Below are 13,522 nucleotides of genomic sequence, written 5' to 3'. Positions count from 1 at the left end.
ATATATATATATATATATATATATATATATATATATATATAGCCACACACACACACAGTTGTGCTCAAAAGTTTACGTACACTGGCAGAATTTATGATTTCTTGGCCATTTTTCAGAGAATATGAATAACACAAAAGCTTTTCTTTCACTCATGGTTAGTGTTTGGCTGAAGCCATTTATTATCAATCAACTGTGTTTACTCTTTTTAAATTATAATGACAACAGAAACTACCCAAACGACCCTGATCAAAAGTTTACATACCCTGGTGCTTTTGGCCTGATAACATTCACACAAGTTGACATAAAGGGGTTTGAATGACTATTAAAGGTAACCATCCTCACCTGTGATCTGTTTGCTTGTAATTAGTGTGTGTATAAAAGGTCAATGAGTTTCTGGATTCCTGACAGACCCTTGCATCTTTCACCCAGTACTGCACTGATGTTTCTGGATTCTGAGTCATGGGGAAAGCAAAATAATTGTCAAAGGATCTTCAGGAAAAGGTAGTTGAACTGTCTAAAACAGGAAAGGGATATCAAAAGATATCCAAGGAATTGAGAATGCCAATTAGCAGTGTTCAAACTCTAATCAAGAAGTGGAAAATAAGTGGTTCTGTTGAAACCAAACCACGGTCAGGTACACCAACTAAAATTTCAGCCAGGAAAATTGTTCGGGATGCAAAGAAAAACCCACAAATAACTTCAAGTGAAATACAGGGCTCTCTGAAAACATGTGGTGTGGCTGTTTCAAGATGCACAATAAGGAGGCACTTGAAGAAAGATGGGCTGCATGGTCGAGTCGCCAGAAGAAAGCCATTACCCTACGCAAATGCCACAAAGTTTCCCGCTTACAATACGCCAAACAGCACAGAGACAAGCCTCAAAACTTCTGGCACAAAGTCATCTGGAGTGAGGAGACCAAAATTTAGCTTTCTGGCCACGACCATAAACGCTACATTTGATGAAAGGTACACCATTCCTACTGTGAAACACGGAGATGGATCGCTGAAGTTTTGGGGATGTGTGAGCTACAAAGGCACAGGAAATTTGGTCAGAATTGATGGCAAGATGAATGCAGTATGTTAATCAAAAAATACTGGAGGAAAATTTGCATTCATCAGCCCGGAAGCTACGCATGAGACGTACTTGGACATTCCAACATGACAATGATCCTAAACACAAGCCCAAGTCGACCTGTCATTGGCTACAGCAGAATAAAGTGAAGGTTCTGGAGTGGCGATCTCAGTCTCCTGACCTCAATATCATTGAGCCACTCTGGGGAGATCTCAAACGTGCAGTTCATGCAAAATAGCCCAATAATTTACAGTAACTGGAGGCTTTTTGCCAGGAAGAATGGGCAGCTTTACCATCTGAGAAGATAAAAAGCCTCATCCACAAATACAGCAAATGATTTCAAGCTGTCATTGATGCTAAAGGGGGAAATACACGGTATTAAGAACTGGGGTATGTAAACTTTTGACCAGGGTCATTTGGGTAGTTTCTGTTGTCATTATGATTTAAAAAGAGTAAACACAGTTGATTGATAATAAATGGCTTCAGCCAAACACTAACCATGAGTGAAAGAAAAGTTTTTGTTTTATCATTCCTATTCTCAGAAAAATGGCCAAGAAATCATAAATTCTGTCAGGGTATGTAAACTTAGGAGCACAACTCTTTTTTTTTTTTTGCAGGGAGGGAATTTCCACATTTTATTTCAGGGGATGAGCTCAGGGGTGTTTGGATCCTAGTCCAAACTCACCTGAGCAATCTTGCAAAGAAGCCGACACTGTTCTGGAACAATCAAACGGCCAAGGCATTCCCTGCCCCACAGCTGAACCTATACTTGCCCCTTGTTTGTGGGCCACCCATTAACAAGATGGTGTGTGAATATGGCTTATAGATTTGTGTTAAAAGCAACTGCTGAACATTGCAAACAGTAACTACTTGCTAAATAAACACTTACCAGTGGTACTCTCCCAACCAAAAGAGATTCTGTTTCATTGTGCAGTGCCTTCACGTTCATTGCTACTTCAATGGCAGTGTTCCTAGTGAGATTCTGGAGAAAACATGTCATACTTTTTATATTCTTATCATATATCCATTTAAAACAGTCAAATGTACAAAATTTCCTGTGTACTGCTGTTTTTCCATAAACATCCTACTCTCAATGTACTAAAGAGAGTGATAAGTGGATAGAAATTCACACAATTTCTGAATTCCAATTCAGTGGTACTGAGTACAGAACAAATCTCGCCAGGTAGTGTGAATGATTGTACCATGTGACTACAGGTACTCCACAATGCCATTGGCAGAAAAGTTTCTTTTATCCAGTATTAGGTACAGCACTAATGGTGAGGAAGAAATTCACAGTAATATCCCAGGACTCCTGATTACATTTCTGAGATTCCTACTGTTTGTTGCCAAATTATTACTGCTAGTTGCCAAAATATTAGATTTCCCCTTGAATTAGCATCCCTTTTAATTACACCAATGAAGTACTAAGCACTTTTTTTTTCTTTTTTAATCAAAAATGTTCAAGCTCATCTCTAGCCAAAACTTTTTATAGCTTTGGATAGAGCGGGAAAGGTTAGAACCACTATTACCATTACCTTATTTCAACAGGAAAGGAAATTTCTGCAATAGGACACAATAATAAAACTTAAAGCCCAGCTTTGAGCTTCTCCCAACAAGTAATCTCCCTCTCCCTGAGGTCTTCCAGTGCACATTACTCCATATATATATATATATATATATATATATTTTACCTTCTGGCAGATCACATGATGTGCTGGGTCCTTCTCTAGAAGACTAAGTGCTCCTTGGTTATATAGAGAAAGGGGCTGACAACAACACTGCATCAATACACTGAGTGCAGGGGTCAGAGTTCGATCTCGCCGACCCACCCAGTCTGGCTTGAGAATACCACCCTAGCTACTCAGTTTTTGATTTATTTTTTCTTCGATCTCCCTAATCAGTTGGCTCCCTAATCAAGTGTAAGCTTTGCAGATTGTAGAGCTATAGGTCTAACTCCGCAGGGGGTGTGCCATATATCTGCAGAGAGACCACTCGTTCCACATATAGCAAGGGTACTTCACAGAATGCTGGCAGCTGACAGGTTTTTCTACTCAGGTTGTAGTCGCTTTCTAAAGAAAGTAAACCTAAAGATTTTAATGAACCTGGATGTATTATTGAGCAATAAAGAAAACACATGGGGTGCTCATTACTTATTTTATACTCTATTCCTCTGACAGTCGCCGCCCACTCATACAATCTGCACGTCTGGGACGTCCTAAAGCAGTGTAGATGTGAGGGGTGGGAAAACGTAACCGTCAAAAAGGCAACACAGAACCCCGGTCAGAGGAAAGAACCTTTTCTGAACCAGAAAGGTAAACACTGGGCAACAAGAAAGCTCAACAGGAGCGAAAGCTCAGGAAAAAAAACAAAACAGGGAAAAACCCCCAACAGGAAGAGACAGGCCAAAAACTACCTGTCTCCGCTAAGGCACTGCCCCACTCAAAACTTTGCGGCCGAAAGAGGCATCCGCTGATGCCAAGACATCAAGTTTGTAAAATTTGGTAAAGGTATCCACGGACGACCAAGTCGCCGCCTTGCACACCTGGGTCACCGACGCCTGATGGCGGAAGGCCCAAGACGCACTAACCGCTCTAGTAGAGTGCGCTGTGACAGGGAAAGGTGGAACCTGATCCCTAATTGAATAGGCCTGCACAATCGTCTGCCTGATCCATTTAGAAATGGTTGCCGCAGACGCAGTCGTACCCTTCCGAGGTCCCTCAGGAAGGACAAAAAGACAATCCGACTTTCTGAAGGATTCAGTAGACGACAGGTAAACCCTGATCGCCCTGACCACATCCAAGGAATGCAAGGCAAACTCCTTAGGATGCTTAGGCTTCGCACACAGCGAAGGCAAGACAATGTCCTCGTTGAGATGGAAGTCAGAAACCACTTTCGGAAGAAAGGACTGATGAGGTCGCAAGACCACTTTATCCCTATTAACAACCAGATAGGGGGAGCGGCAAGACAGGGTCGCCAACTCCGATACTCTGCGAGCAGATGTGATCGCCACCAGAAAGGCAACTTTACGTGACAGCACCGGCAGAGGAATCTACCGGATGTTCTCAAAGGGAGGATGTTGCAAAACGGACAGAACCAAATTCAGGTCCCAAGGGGGCAAGGGTGCCCTCCTAGGGGGAGCCAAATGACGCACCCCCTGAATGAAGGTGCGGATCAAGGAATTCGACGCCAAGGGGCGCTGAAAGAGAATGGCCAGTGCAGACAACTGGCCCTTAATAGTGGTCAGCGCAAGACGCTGCTCCACACCAGTTTGCAGGAAAGCCAACACTCTCGCCACCGAAAAGGAGCATGGATGGAATCCCTGCGACTCGCACCAGGCGAGATAAGCCTTCCAGGTACGATAATAAATCTTACCAGAAGAGGCCTTCCTGGCCTTGAGCAAGGTAGGAATGACCTCCGACGAGAGACTTCTGTCTCTCAAGACCTGGCTTTCAACAGCCACACCGTCAAAACCAGCGACTGTAAAGCAGGATGGAAGATTGGTCCCTGAGACAGGAGATCGTCTCTTAGCGGGAGCCGCCAGGGAGGTTTGACGACCAAGTTCATGATGTCCGCGTACCAAGACTGAAGCGGCCAGTCTGGGGCCACCAGAATCACCAACCTCGGGTCCAAAACCAACCTGCGAAGGAATCTGGAAAACAACTGAATCGGGGGAAAGACATAAATCAGCCGATACCGAGTCCACGGCACTACCAACGCGTCCGAGTCGTCCACCAGAGGGTCGCACGTTCTTGCCACGAACCTTCCCACCTTGTTGTTGAGACAAGATGCGAACAGATCCACATACGGGGATCCCCACCGCGCACACAGCATCTGAAACACCTCTGGGTGGAGGGACCATTCCCCTTGGTCCAGGGTCTGGCGACTCAGTTAGTCCACCTGCCAGTTCTCCACACCTGAAATGTGAAATGCCAAAATCGCCGGGACCTGCGTCTCGGCCCATGACAGAATCTCGGCCACTTCCTTGGCCGCCCGGGCACTCCTGGTGCCCCCATGGTGATTGATGTAAGCCACCACAGTTACGTTGTCCGTCTGCACACGCATTGGGCAGCCCCGCAGACGATCCGACCAATGGAGCAAACAGAGCCTGATTGCACGCAGTTCCAAGACATTTATCGGTAGGGAGGATTCCCCCTCCGACCAAGTGCCCTGGGCAGACAAGTTGCCCAGAACTCCACCCCATCCCGACAGGCTGGCGTCCGTGGTGACCACCTTCCATAGCAACGGACGAAAGGACTTGCCTTCTGTCAGAGCCGGAGACTGGAGCCACCACAGGAGATCCAATCTGACTTGGGGGCTCAAGGAGATTCTCCTTTCCAAAGAGTGAGGATGTCTGTCCCACCGGACAAGAATCTCCGCTTGAAGAGATCTCGTGTGAAACTGTGCAAATGGGATAGCCTCGAAAGCCGACACCATCAAGCCCAGGGACCGCATGCAGGTCGAAAGCGAGGAGAACTCGTTGTCCCTGAGGGACCTGACCTCTTCCTGCAGGATCCGGAGTTTGTCCTCCGGAAGAAAGACCTTCACCCGGGCAGAGTCCAGAATCATCCCCAGGTAAGGGAGGCGAACAGAAGGGGACAAGTTCGACTACTGAAAATGGTCCACCCGAACTCCTGGAGCGCCTGAACCGTGATTGACAGATCGCACAACTGAGAGGCACTGGAGCTCGACCTTAATAGGAGATCGTCCAGGTAACCGAGGATGGCAATCCCCTGTACCCGCAACAAGGTTAGAACAGGAGCCAAAACTTTGGTAAAAATCCTTGGAGCCAAAGCGAGGCCGAAAGGCAGCGCCACGAACGAAATAGGGATGTGTAGATATGCATCCTTGAGGTCGATGGAAGCCAGGAAATCCCCTGGAATCAGAGAGGTCACAACCGACCAGAGGGACTCCATTCGGAACTTCTGAACCCGCACAAAGCGGTTTAGAAACTTTAAGTCCAGAATCGGACGCACCTTGCCCTCCTTTCTGGGCACTGTGAACAGATTCGAGTAAAAACCCCGAAACCTGTCCCGCTGTGGAACCGGGACAACCACCCCTTGGGCGAGGAGATCCTGAACCGCCCGATGGAGATCTCGGAAGCGATCTGGGGTCAAATGAAGATTTGAGGGAAAGAATCTGTCTGCTGGGAGTGATCGAAACTCGATCTTGTACCCTGACCGAATGAGTTCTTGAACCCACCTGTCCTGAATCTTGGCCAGCCCAGGCTCGGGAAAAAAGCGCAGACGTCGCCCCACGCCTGAAACGGATGAGGGCGCCCCTTCAGGTCGAGGCGGACTGAGCCTCCGTGCCAGTGTGGACGGCTTTTGACTTGCCCACCCAAGGCTTCTTCTGGCCATCAGAGGCCTTGAAGGACTTACCTTTGTCTTGTACTTGAAGGCACGAAAGGACCCCTGGTTAGGTTTAAAGGAGGGACCCCGCTTACGGCGGAAAGATTTTCCCCTGGACACCTGGGGCAACAGAGTGCTCTTGCCCCCAGTGATCCCCTTAACCAGTTCATCCAGAGAGTCCTCAAAAAGATGACTCCCCGTATAAGGGATGTCAGACACCGTCTTTTTGGAAGACCAAACGATGCGACGAATCGTAACTGCGACTGCAGAAAGTTGTGAGACTAAAGGGGCCTCATCCAAGGCCGTGTCACACAGGTATAAAACAGCCTGACCTATTCGATCCACCATCTCCAGCGCAGCAGGGGAGGCGGAGTCAGCAATTAGAGTGCGCTTAAGCACCTTGTCCCACTCCACAACAGCCTGAGAGACTATCACCGAAGCGAACACTGGTTCCGCAAGGAACCCGCTACTAGGTAGATGTGGCGGGTACGAGTTTCCACCCGCCTATCCGCTGGGTCTTTAAACACCGGAGAATCCTCCATGGGCATTAAAGTGGTTTATTTAAACTGGACACAGTGTGGTCCACCTTAGGAGCCGCAATCCAGTGAGAATCCACCGGATCCGCAAAGGGATAACGGTACTGAAACCTCTTGGGCACCACAAAATTACGTTTTAAATGACGCCATTGTTCATTCATGGTATCGTGAAACACTGCGGGACAAGTAAAAACCTGATCCGATTTTTGGGCTTTGCGGGTCCCAAAGGAAGACCGCTTACCCGACAGGTGGGGGTCATCATCCAAATTTAAAGTGTCCTTAAAAGAGCTAATAAGCGCAGACACCGCAGCGCGTTCCCGTGCTGATCCGGAGGGGGAATCCTCCTCCTCCCTATCCGACTGAGACCCTTCAGGGGGAACGCTGTCTGTGGCAACCAAATCTGGCTCTGAATCAAAACAGAGGGCATAGGCCTTATCTTAGAAGCCCGGTCAGACATCAACAAATCCACTTTTGACGCTAAAGTCGCAAGTGCAGCAGTAAGTGAGACTATAGCAGAGGATTCAGGAATACCTGAACCTTCCACCAGATCTGGGGGTAATTTGCTATCCTGGGACTCCATAATAGCAATCTCAATTTTAAATGACGCTGGCCCGTTAAATCGGCGATTTCCACGGTCCCCACCGCAATGAAGAGCAAGTCCTGTGCTACAGTAAACTGCAAAAAAATGAATGCTAGCAGGAATGCAGGCCAGGAAACACAATAAAAGCCCCCCCACAGTGAGCTATACTTGCCCCACGCTGCTAAATCGATCTGCATGTGAAAGAAAGAGGAAGTGACCTCACGCCTCTAGAGGCAGACACAGCCCTGAGCCACAAAAAAATGGTTGCCAATGCAAGTCTATGGGGAAAGCTCTGGGAAAATGGCCGCTTTCCACATAAGGACATTGTGCCCACACTAAAGATGGCGCCGATCGGCGCCAACAGCATTGCAGAAAATGGCTGCTGCCCTCACAATGAAGCCAGACAGCCTGCCCACACCTAAAATGGCGGCCGCACGGTTTCGTGCCGATTGCGGCCCCCACACACCATGTACTGTACCCCAAATAGGTGCACAAGCACCTCAGGGACAGAGTAGATCCCCACACCCACCCCACAGCGGCGGAACCGCTACAGCGCCCTCGCAGGGACCGGGAAGGGACACACAGGGACCGCACCTACAGACATGAGGGGGACATTACAGAACCCATACCGAACTGCCATCCCCATAAAACAGAGGGCCCACATACACACCTCGATAGACAATGTCAGAGACAGAGGGGTAGCATGGAACTCACCGGTCCAGCGAAAAACGCGGGTACCGCTCTGTGACAGGAAGCCTCCCACTCTGGGTGGTGGTGCCATCAGCCGAAGGGGATGCTAGCAACACGCGGCGTACCACAGTTGAGACATCCCAGCGAAGATAGCAACTTCGCAGGCTCGACCCTGAGGTCAGGGACATAGTCGTTTTGCGAGGCCTGGGCGTACACATAACCTGCTAACGTTCGATGGCTGGCTGGGATTCCGTAAGGCTCTAGAATAACCAGTGCGATTCCCAGTTCCGCAAAAGCTGTAGTCATCCGAAGTCCGACTAACTAAGCGCAGGAACAAATAAAAAGCTATCTTTTTAAAAAAAAAAAACACTTTTCAAGAGAGAAAAAATAAAAAGAAGAAAAAAGGCTGAGATCACAGCCCCAGCCAGGTAAAAGCCAGCCTACTCCTAAGCTAGGCAGCAGCAAACTGAATTGGGAATGAGGCATGCTGGGGGTATTGGACCAGAGGGACAGCCTCCTGTAGGTGTGTCCATACAAAGTTTTTTGTGAATATTCTAACAAAATCTTCTGCCTAGCTTACTCCTGTGGAGAAGGCCAATACCCAGACGTGTAGATTGTATGAGTGGGCGACGACTGTCAGAGGACGCAAGAGAAAAAACATTTATATTTATATATATACACATATATATATATATATATATATATACATTATATATATATATATATATACACACACACACGTACATCTCATTTAATTAGAATATCATCAAAAAGTACATTTATTTCAGTAATTAAATTCAAAAAGTGAAACTCATATTATATAGATTCATTACATGCAGAGTGATATATTTCAAGCATTTATTTCTTTTAATTTTGAGGAATATGGCTTACATGTCCTGGATATGTCTTACATGTCCTGGATATGTCTGCATGTGGTGGATCTTAAAGCACTGACACCAGCCGTAGCCCACTCCTTGTGAATCTACCCCAAATTCTTGAATGACCTTTGCTTCACAATCCTCTCTAGGCTGCGGTTATCCCTGTTGCTTGTGCACCTTTTCTACCACACTTTTTCCTTCCTCTCTACTTTCCATTAATATTCTTGGATACAACACTCTGAACAGCCAGCTTCTTTAGCAATGACCTTTTGTCACTTACTCTCATCGTGGAAGATGTCAATGACTCTTCTGGAAAACGGTCAAGTCAACAGTCTCCCCCATGATTGTGCACCAACTGAAGCAGACTGAGAGACCATTAAAAGACTCAGGAAACCTTTACATGTGTTTTTAGTTAATAAGCCGATTAGAGTGTGACACCATGAGTCTACAATATTCAACTTTTTCACAATATTCAAATTTTCTGAGACACTGAATTTTGGGTTTTCACTAGCTGTAAGCAATAATCATAAAAATTTAAAGAAAGAAATGCTTGAAATATATTACTCTGTAACACAACTAGATAATAATATAGGAGTTTCACTTTTTCAATTGAATTTCTGAAATAAATTAACTTTTTGATGATATTCTAATTATTTTGCGATGCACCTGTGTGTATATACAGTGCTTTGCGAAAGTATTCGCCCCCCTTGAACTTTGACCTTTTGCCACATTTCAGGCTTATAACATGAAGATATAAAACTGTAACTTTGTGTGAAGAGTCAACAACAGGTGGGACACAATCATGAAGTGGAACGAAATTTATTGGATATTTCAAACTTCTTAACAAATAAAAAACTGAAAAATTGGGCGTGCAAAATTATTCAGCCCCCTTAAGTTAATACTTTGTAGCGCCACCTTTTGCTGCGATTACAGCTTTAAGTCGCTTGGGGTATGTCTCTATCAGTTTTGCACATCGAGAGACTGAAATTTTTGCCCATTCCTCCTTGCAAAACAGCTCGAGCTCAGTGAGGTTAGATGGAGAGCGTTTGTGAACAGCAGTTTTCAGATCTTTCCACAGATTCTCGATTGAAATCAAGTCTGGACTTTGACTTGGCCATTCTAACACCTGGATATGTTTATTTGTGAACCATTCCATTGTAGATTTTGCTTTATGTTTTGGATCATTGTCTTGTTGGAAGACAAATCTCCGTCCCAGTCTCAGGTCTTTTGGAGACTCCATCAGGCTTTCTTCCAGAATGGTCCTGTATTTGGCTCCATCCATCTTCCCATCAATTTTAACCATCTTCCCTGTCCCTGCTGAAGAAAAGCAGGCCCAAACCATGATGCTGCGACCACCATGTTTGACAGTGGGGATGGTGTGTTCAGGGTGATGAGCTGTGTTGCTTTTACGCCAAACATAACATTTTGCATTGTTGCCAAAAAGTTTGATTTTGGTTTCATCTGCCCAGAGCACCTTCTTCCACATGTTTGGTGTGTCTCCCTGGTGGCTTGTGGCAAACTTTAAACCAGTGGTCCTCAACCCTGGTCCTCAGGGCCCACTAACAGGCCAGGTTTGCAAGATAACTGAAATGCATCCCAGGTGATATAATTTGCTGCTCAGTAATTGCAGTACTCTAGTCTGCATCTCCCCAAGGTAATACTTAAAATCTGGCCTGTTAGTGGGCCCTGAGGACCGGAGTTGAGGACCACTGCTTTAAACGACACTTTTTATGGATATCTTTAAGAAATGGTTTTCTTCTTGCCACTCTTCTATAAAGGCCAGATTTGTGCAGTATACGACTGATTGTTGTCCTATGGACAGAGTCTCCCCCCTCAGCTGTAGATCTCTGCAGTTCATCCAGAGTGATCATGGGCCTCTTGGCTGCATCTCTGATCAGTCTTTTCCTTGTATGAGCTGAAAGTTTAGAGGGACGGCCAGGTCTTCGTAAATTTGCAGTGGTCTGATACTCCTTCCATTTCAATATTATCGCTTGCACAGTGCTCCTTGGGATGTTTAAAGCTTGGGAAATCTTTTTGTATCCAAATCCGGCTTTAATCTTCTCCACAACAGTATCTCGGACCTGCCTGGTGTGTTCCTTGTTCTTCATGATGCTCTCTGCGCTTTAAACGGACCTCTGAGACTATCACAGTGCAGGTGCAGTTATACGGAGACTTGATTACACACAGGTGGATTCTATTTATCATCATTAGTCATTTAGGTCAACATTGGATCATTCACAGATCCTCACTGAACTTCTGGAGAGAGTTTGCTGCACTGAAAGTAAAGGGGCTGAATAATTTTGCACGCCCAATTTTTCAATTTTTTATTTGTTAACAAAGTTTGAAATATCCGATAAATTTCGTTCCACTTCATGATTGTGTCCCACTTGTTGATTCTTCACAAAAAATTACAGTTTTATATCTTTATGTTTGAAGCCTGAAATGTGGCAAAAGGTTGCAAAGTTCAAGGGGGCCGAATACTTTCGCGAGGCACTGTATATACAGTACAGACCGAAAGTTTGGACACACCTTCTCATGACTATGAAAATTGTAGAGTCACACTTCAAGAGGTAGTCACCTGAAATGGTTTTCACTTCACAGGTGTGCCCTGTCAGGTTTAAGAAGTGTGATTTCATGCCTTATAAATGAGGTTGGGACCATCAGTTGTGTTGTACAGAAGTCAGGTGGATACACAGCTGATAGTCCTACTGAATAGACTGTTAGAATTTGTATTATGGCAAGAAAAAAGCAGCTAAGTATAGGAAAACGAGTGGCCATCATTACTTTAAGAAATGAAGGTCAGTCAGTCCGAAAAATTGGGAAAACTTTGAAGTGTCCCCAAGTGCAGTCACAAAAGCGCTACAAAGAAACTGGCTCACATGCGGACCGCCCCAGGAAAGGAAGACCAAGAGTCACCTCTGCTGTGGAGGATAAGTTAATCCGAGTCACCAGCCTCAGAAATTGCAGGTTAACAGCAGCTCAGATTAGAGACCAGGTCAATGGCACACGGAGTTCTAGCAGCAGACACATCTCTAGAACAACTGTTAAGAGGAGACTGTGTGAATCAGGCCTTCATGATAGAATATCTGCTAGGAAACCACTGCTAAAGAAAGGCAACAAGCAGTAGAGACTTGTTTGGGCTAAAGAACACAAGGAATGGACATTAGACCAGTGGAAATCTGTGCTTTGGTCTGTTGAGTCCAAATTTGAGATCTTTGGTTCCAACCACCGTGTCTTTGTGCGATGCAGAAAAGGTGAACGGATGGACTCTACATGCCTGGTTCCCACTGTGAAGCATGGAGGAGGAGGTGTGATGGCGTGGGGGTGCTTTGCTGGTGACACTGTTGGGGATTTATTCAAAATTGAAGGCATACTGAACCAGCATGGCTACCACAGCATCTTGCAGCGGCATGCTATTCCATCCGGTTTGCGTTAAGTTGGACCATCATTTATTTTTCAACAGGACAATGACCCCAAACACACCTCCAGGCTGTGTAAGGGCTATTTGACCAAGGAGGAGAGTGATGGGGTGCTGCACCAGATGACCTGGCCTCCACAGTCACCGGACCTCAACCCAAATGAGATGGTTTGGGGTGAGCTGGACTGCAGAGTGCAGGCAAAAGGGCCAACAAGTGCTAAACATCTCTGGGAACTCCTTCAAGACTGTTGGAAGACCATTTCAGGTGACTACCTCTTGAAGTGTTACTCTACAATTTTAATAGTCATGAAAATAAAGAAAACTCTTTGAATGAGGCGTGTCCAAACTTTTGGTCTGATAGATATATATATATATATATATATATATATATATATATATATATACACATAATATATATATATATATATATAGTACATGTATATACTGTACATATACACACACATACATAGCATATTGTATGCATCTAAGAGCAGGTAATTCAAATAGACCTGTAGGACTAGACTTACCTCTGGAAATCTAGGATTGGCTTTGTTTAGTGCATGTGAGCAAGCATTCACTGCATGGGCCAGCTCTTGTTCCAGCAAACTGTGGATTTTTGCAGCTTCACATATTCTTAACATACAAAAAAAATCATAGTGTTACAGATTTGGAGACACTTACAAACTATGGATTTATTATGTAGAATTGCTTAAATATGAGGATTTGCTGGGTATATGTATCCTACTTCATGATAAAGTAAATTGGTGTCTGTTCCTGGCAATGGCTATACTGTTGCTATATTTAGGGCAAATAAACTGGTTTGCTTTAATCCCCCATGCTTAGCAACACACATTTACCTTTATTTCCCTTCTTTGTTGCTCCGTTCAGTGCTGGGAGCTAAAAGTAGCATACTGTACTAAAAACCAAACACTGGATTTAATGCCCACTGTGGCTACCACAAAGATCCTTTAATTGAAAGATAATAATAATGGACAGATATA

At 45.3% G+C, this 13,522-nt stretch overlaps 1 protein-coding gene across 5 annotated transcripts in view; it reads right to left on the bottom strand.

Moving 5' to 3' along the window:
• DGKH (diacylglycerol kinase eta) overlaps positions 1–13,522 on the bottom strand; it is a 588,450-nt gene that overhangs the window by 86,816 nt on the left and 488,112 nt on the right. For all 5 annotated transcript variants that reach the window (XM_082244880.1, XM_082244879.1, XM_082244881.1 and 2 more), the window contains 2 exons: positions 13,049–13,154; positions 1,961–2,053 (listed from right to left, as the gene is read on the bottom strand). In XM_082244880.1, coding sequence (XP_082101006.1) covers positions 1,961–2,053; positions 13,049–13,154 — 199 coding nt within the window. The remainder of the gene's footprint in view (positions 1–1,960; positions 2,054–13,048; positions 13,155–13,522) is intronic.

Source organism: Pelophylax lessonae (assembly GCF_965119305.1).
Source record: "Pelophylax lessonae genome assembly, chromosome: 2".
Lineage (NCBI taxonomy): Eukaryota > Metazoa > Chordata > Amphibia > Anura > Ranidae > Pelophylax > Pelophylax lessonae.
This window is presented reverse-complemented; position numbering and strand designations above follow the sequence as displayed.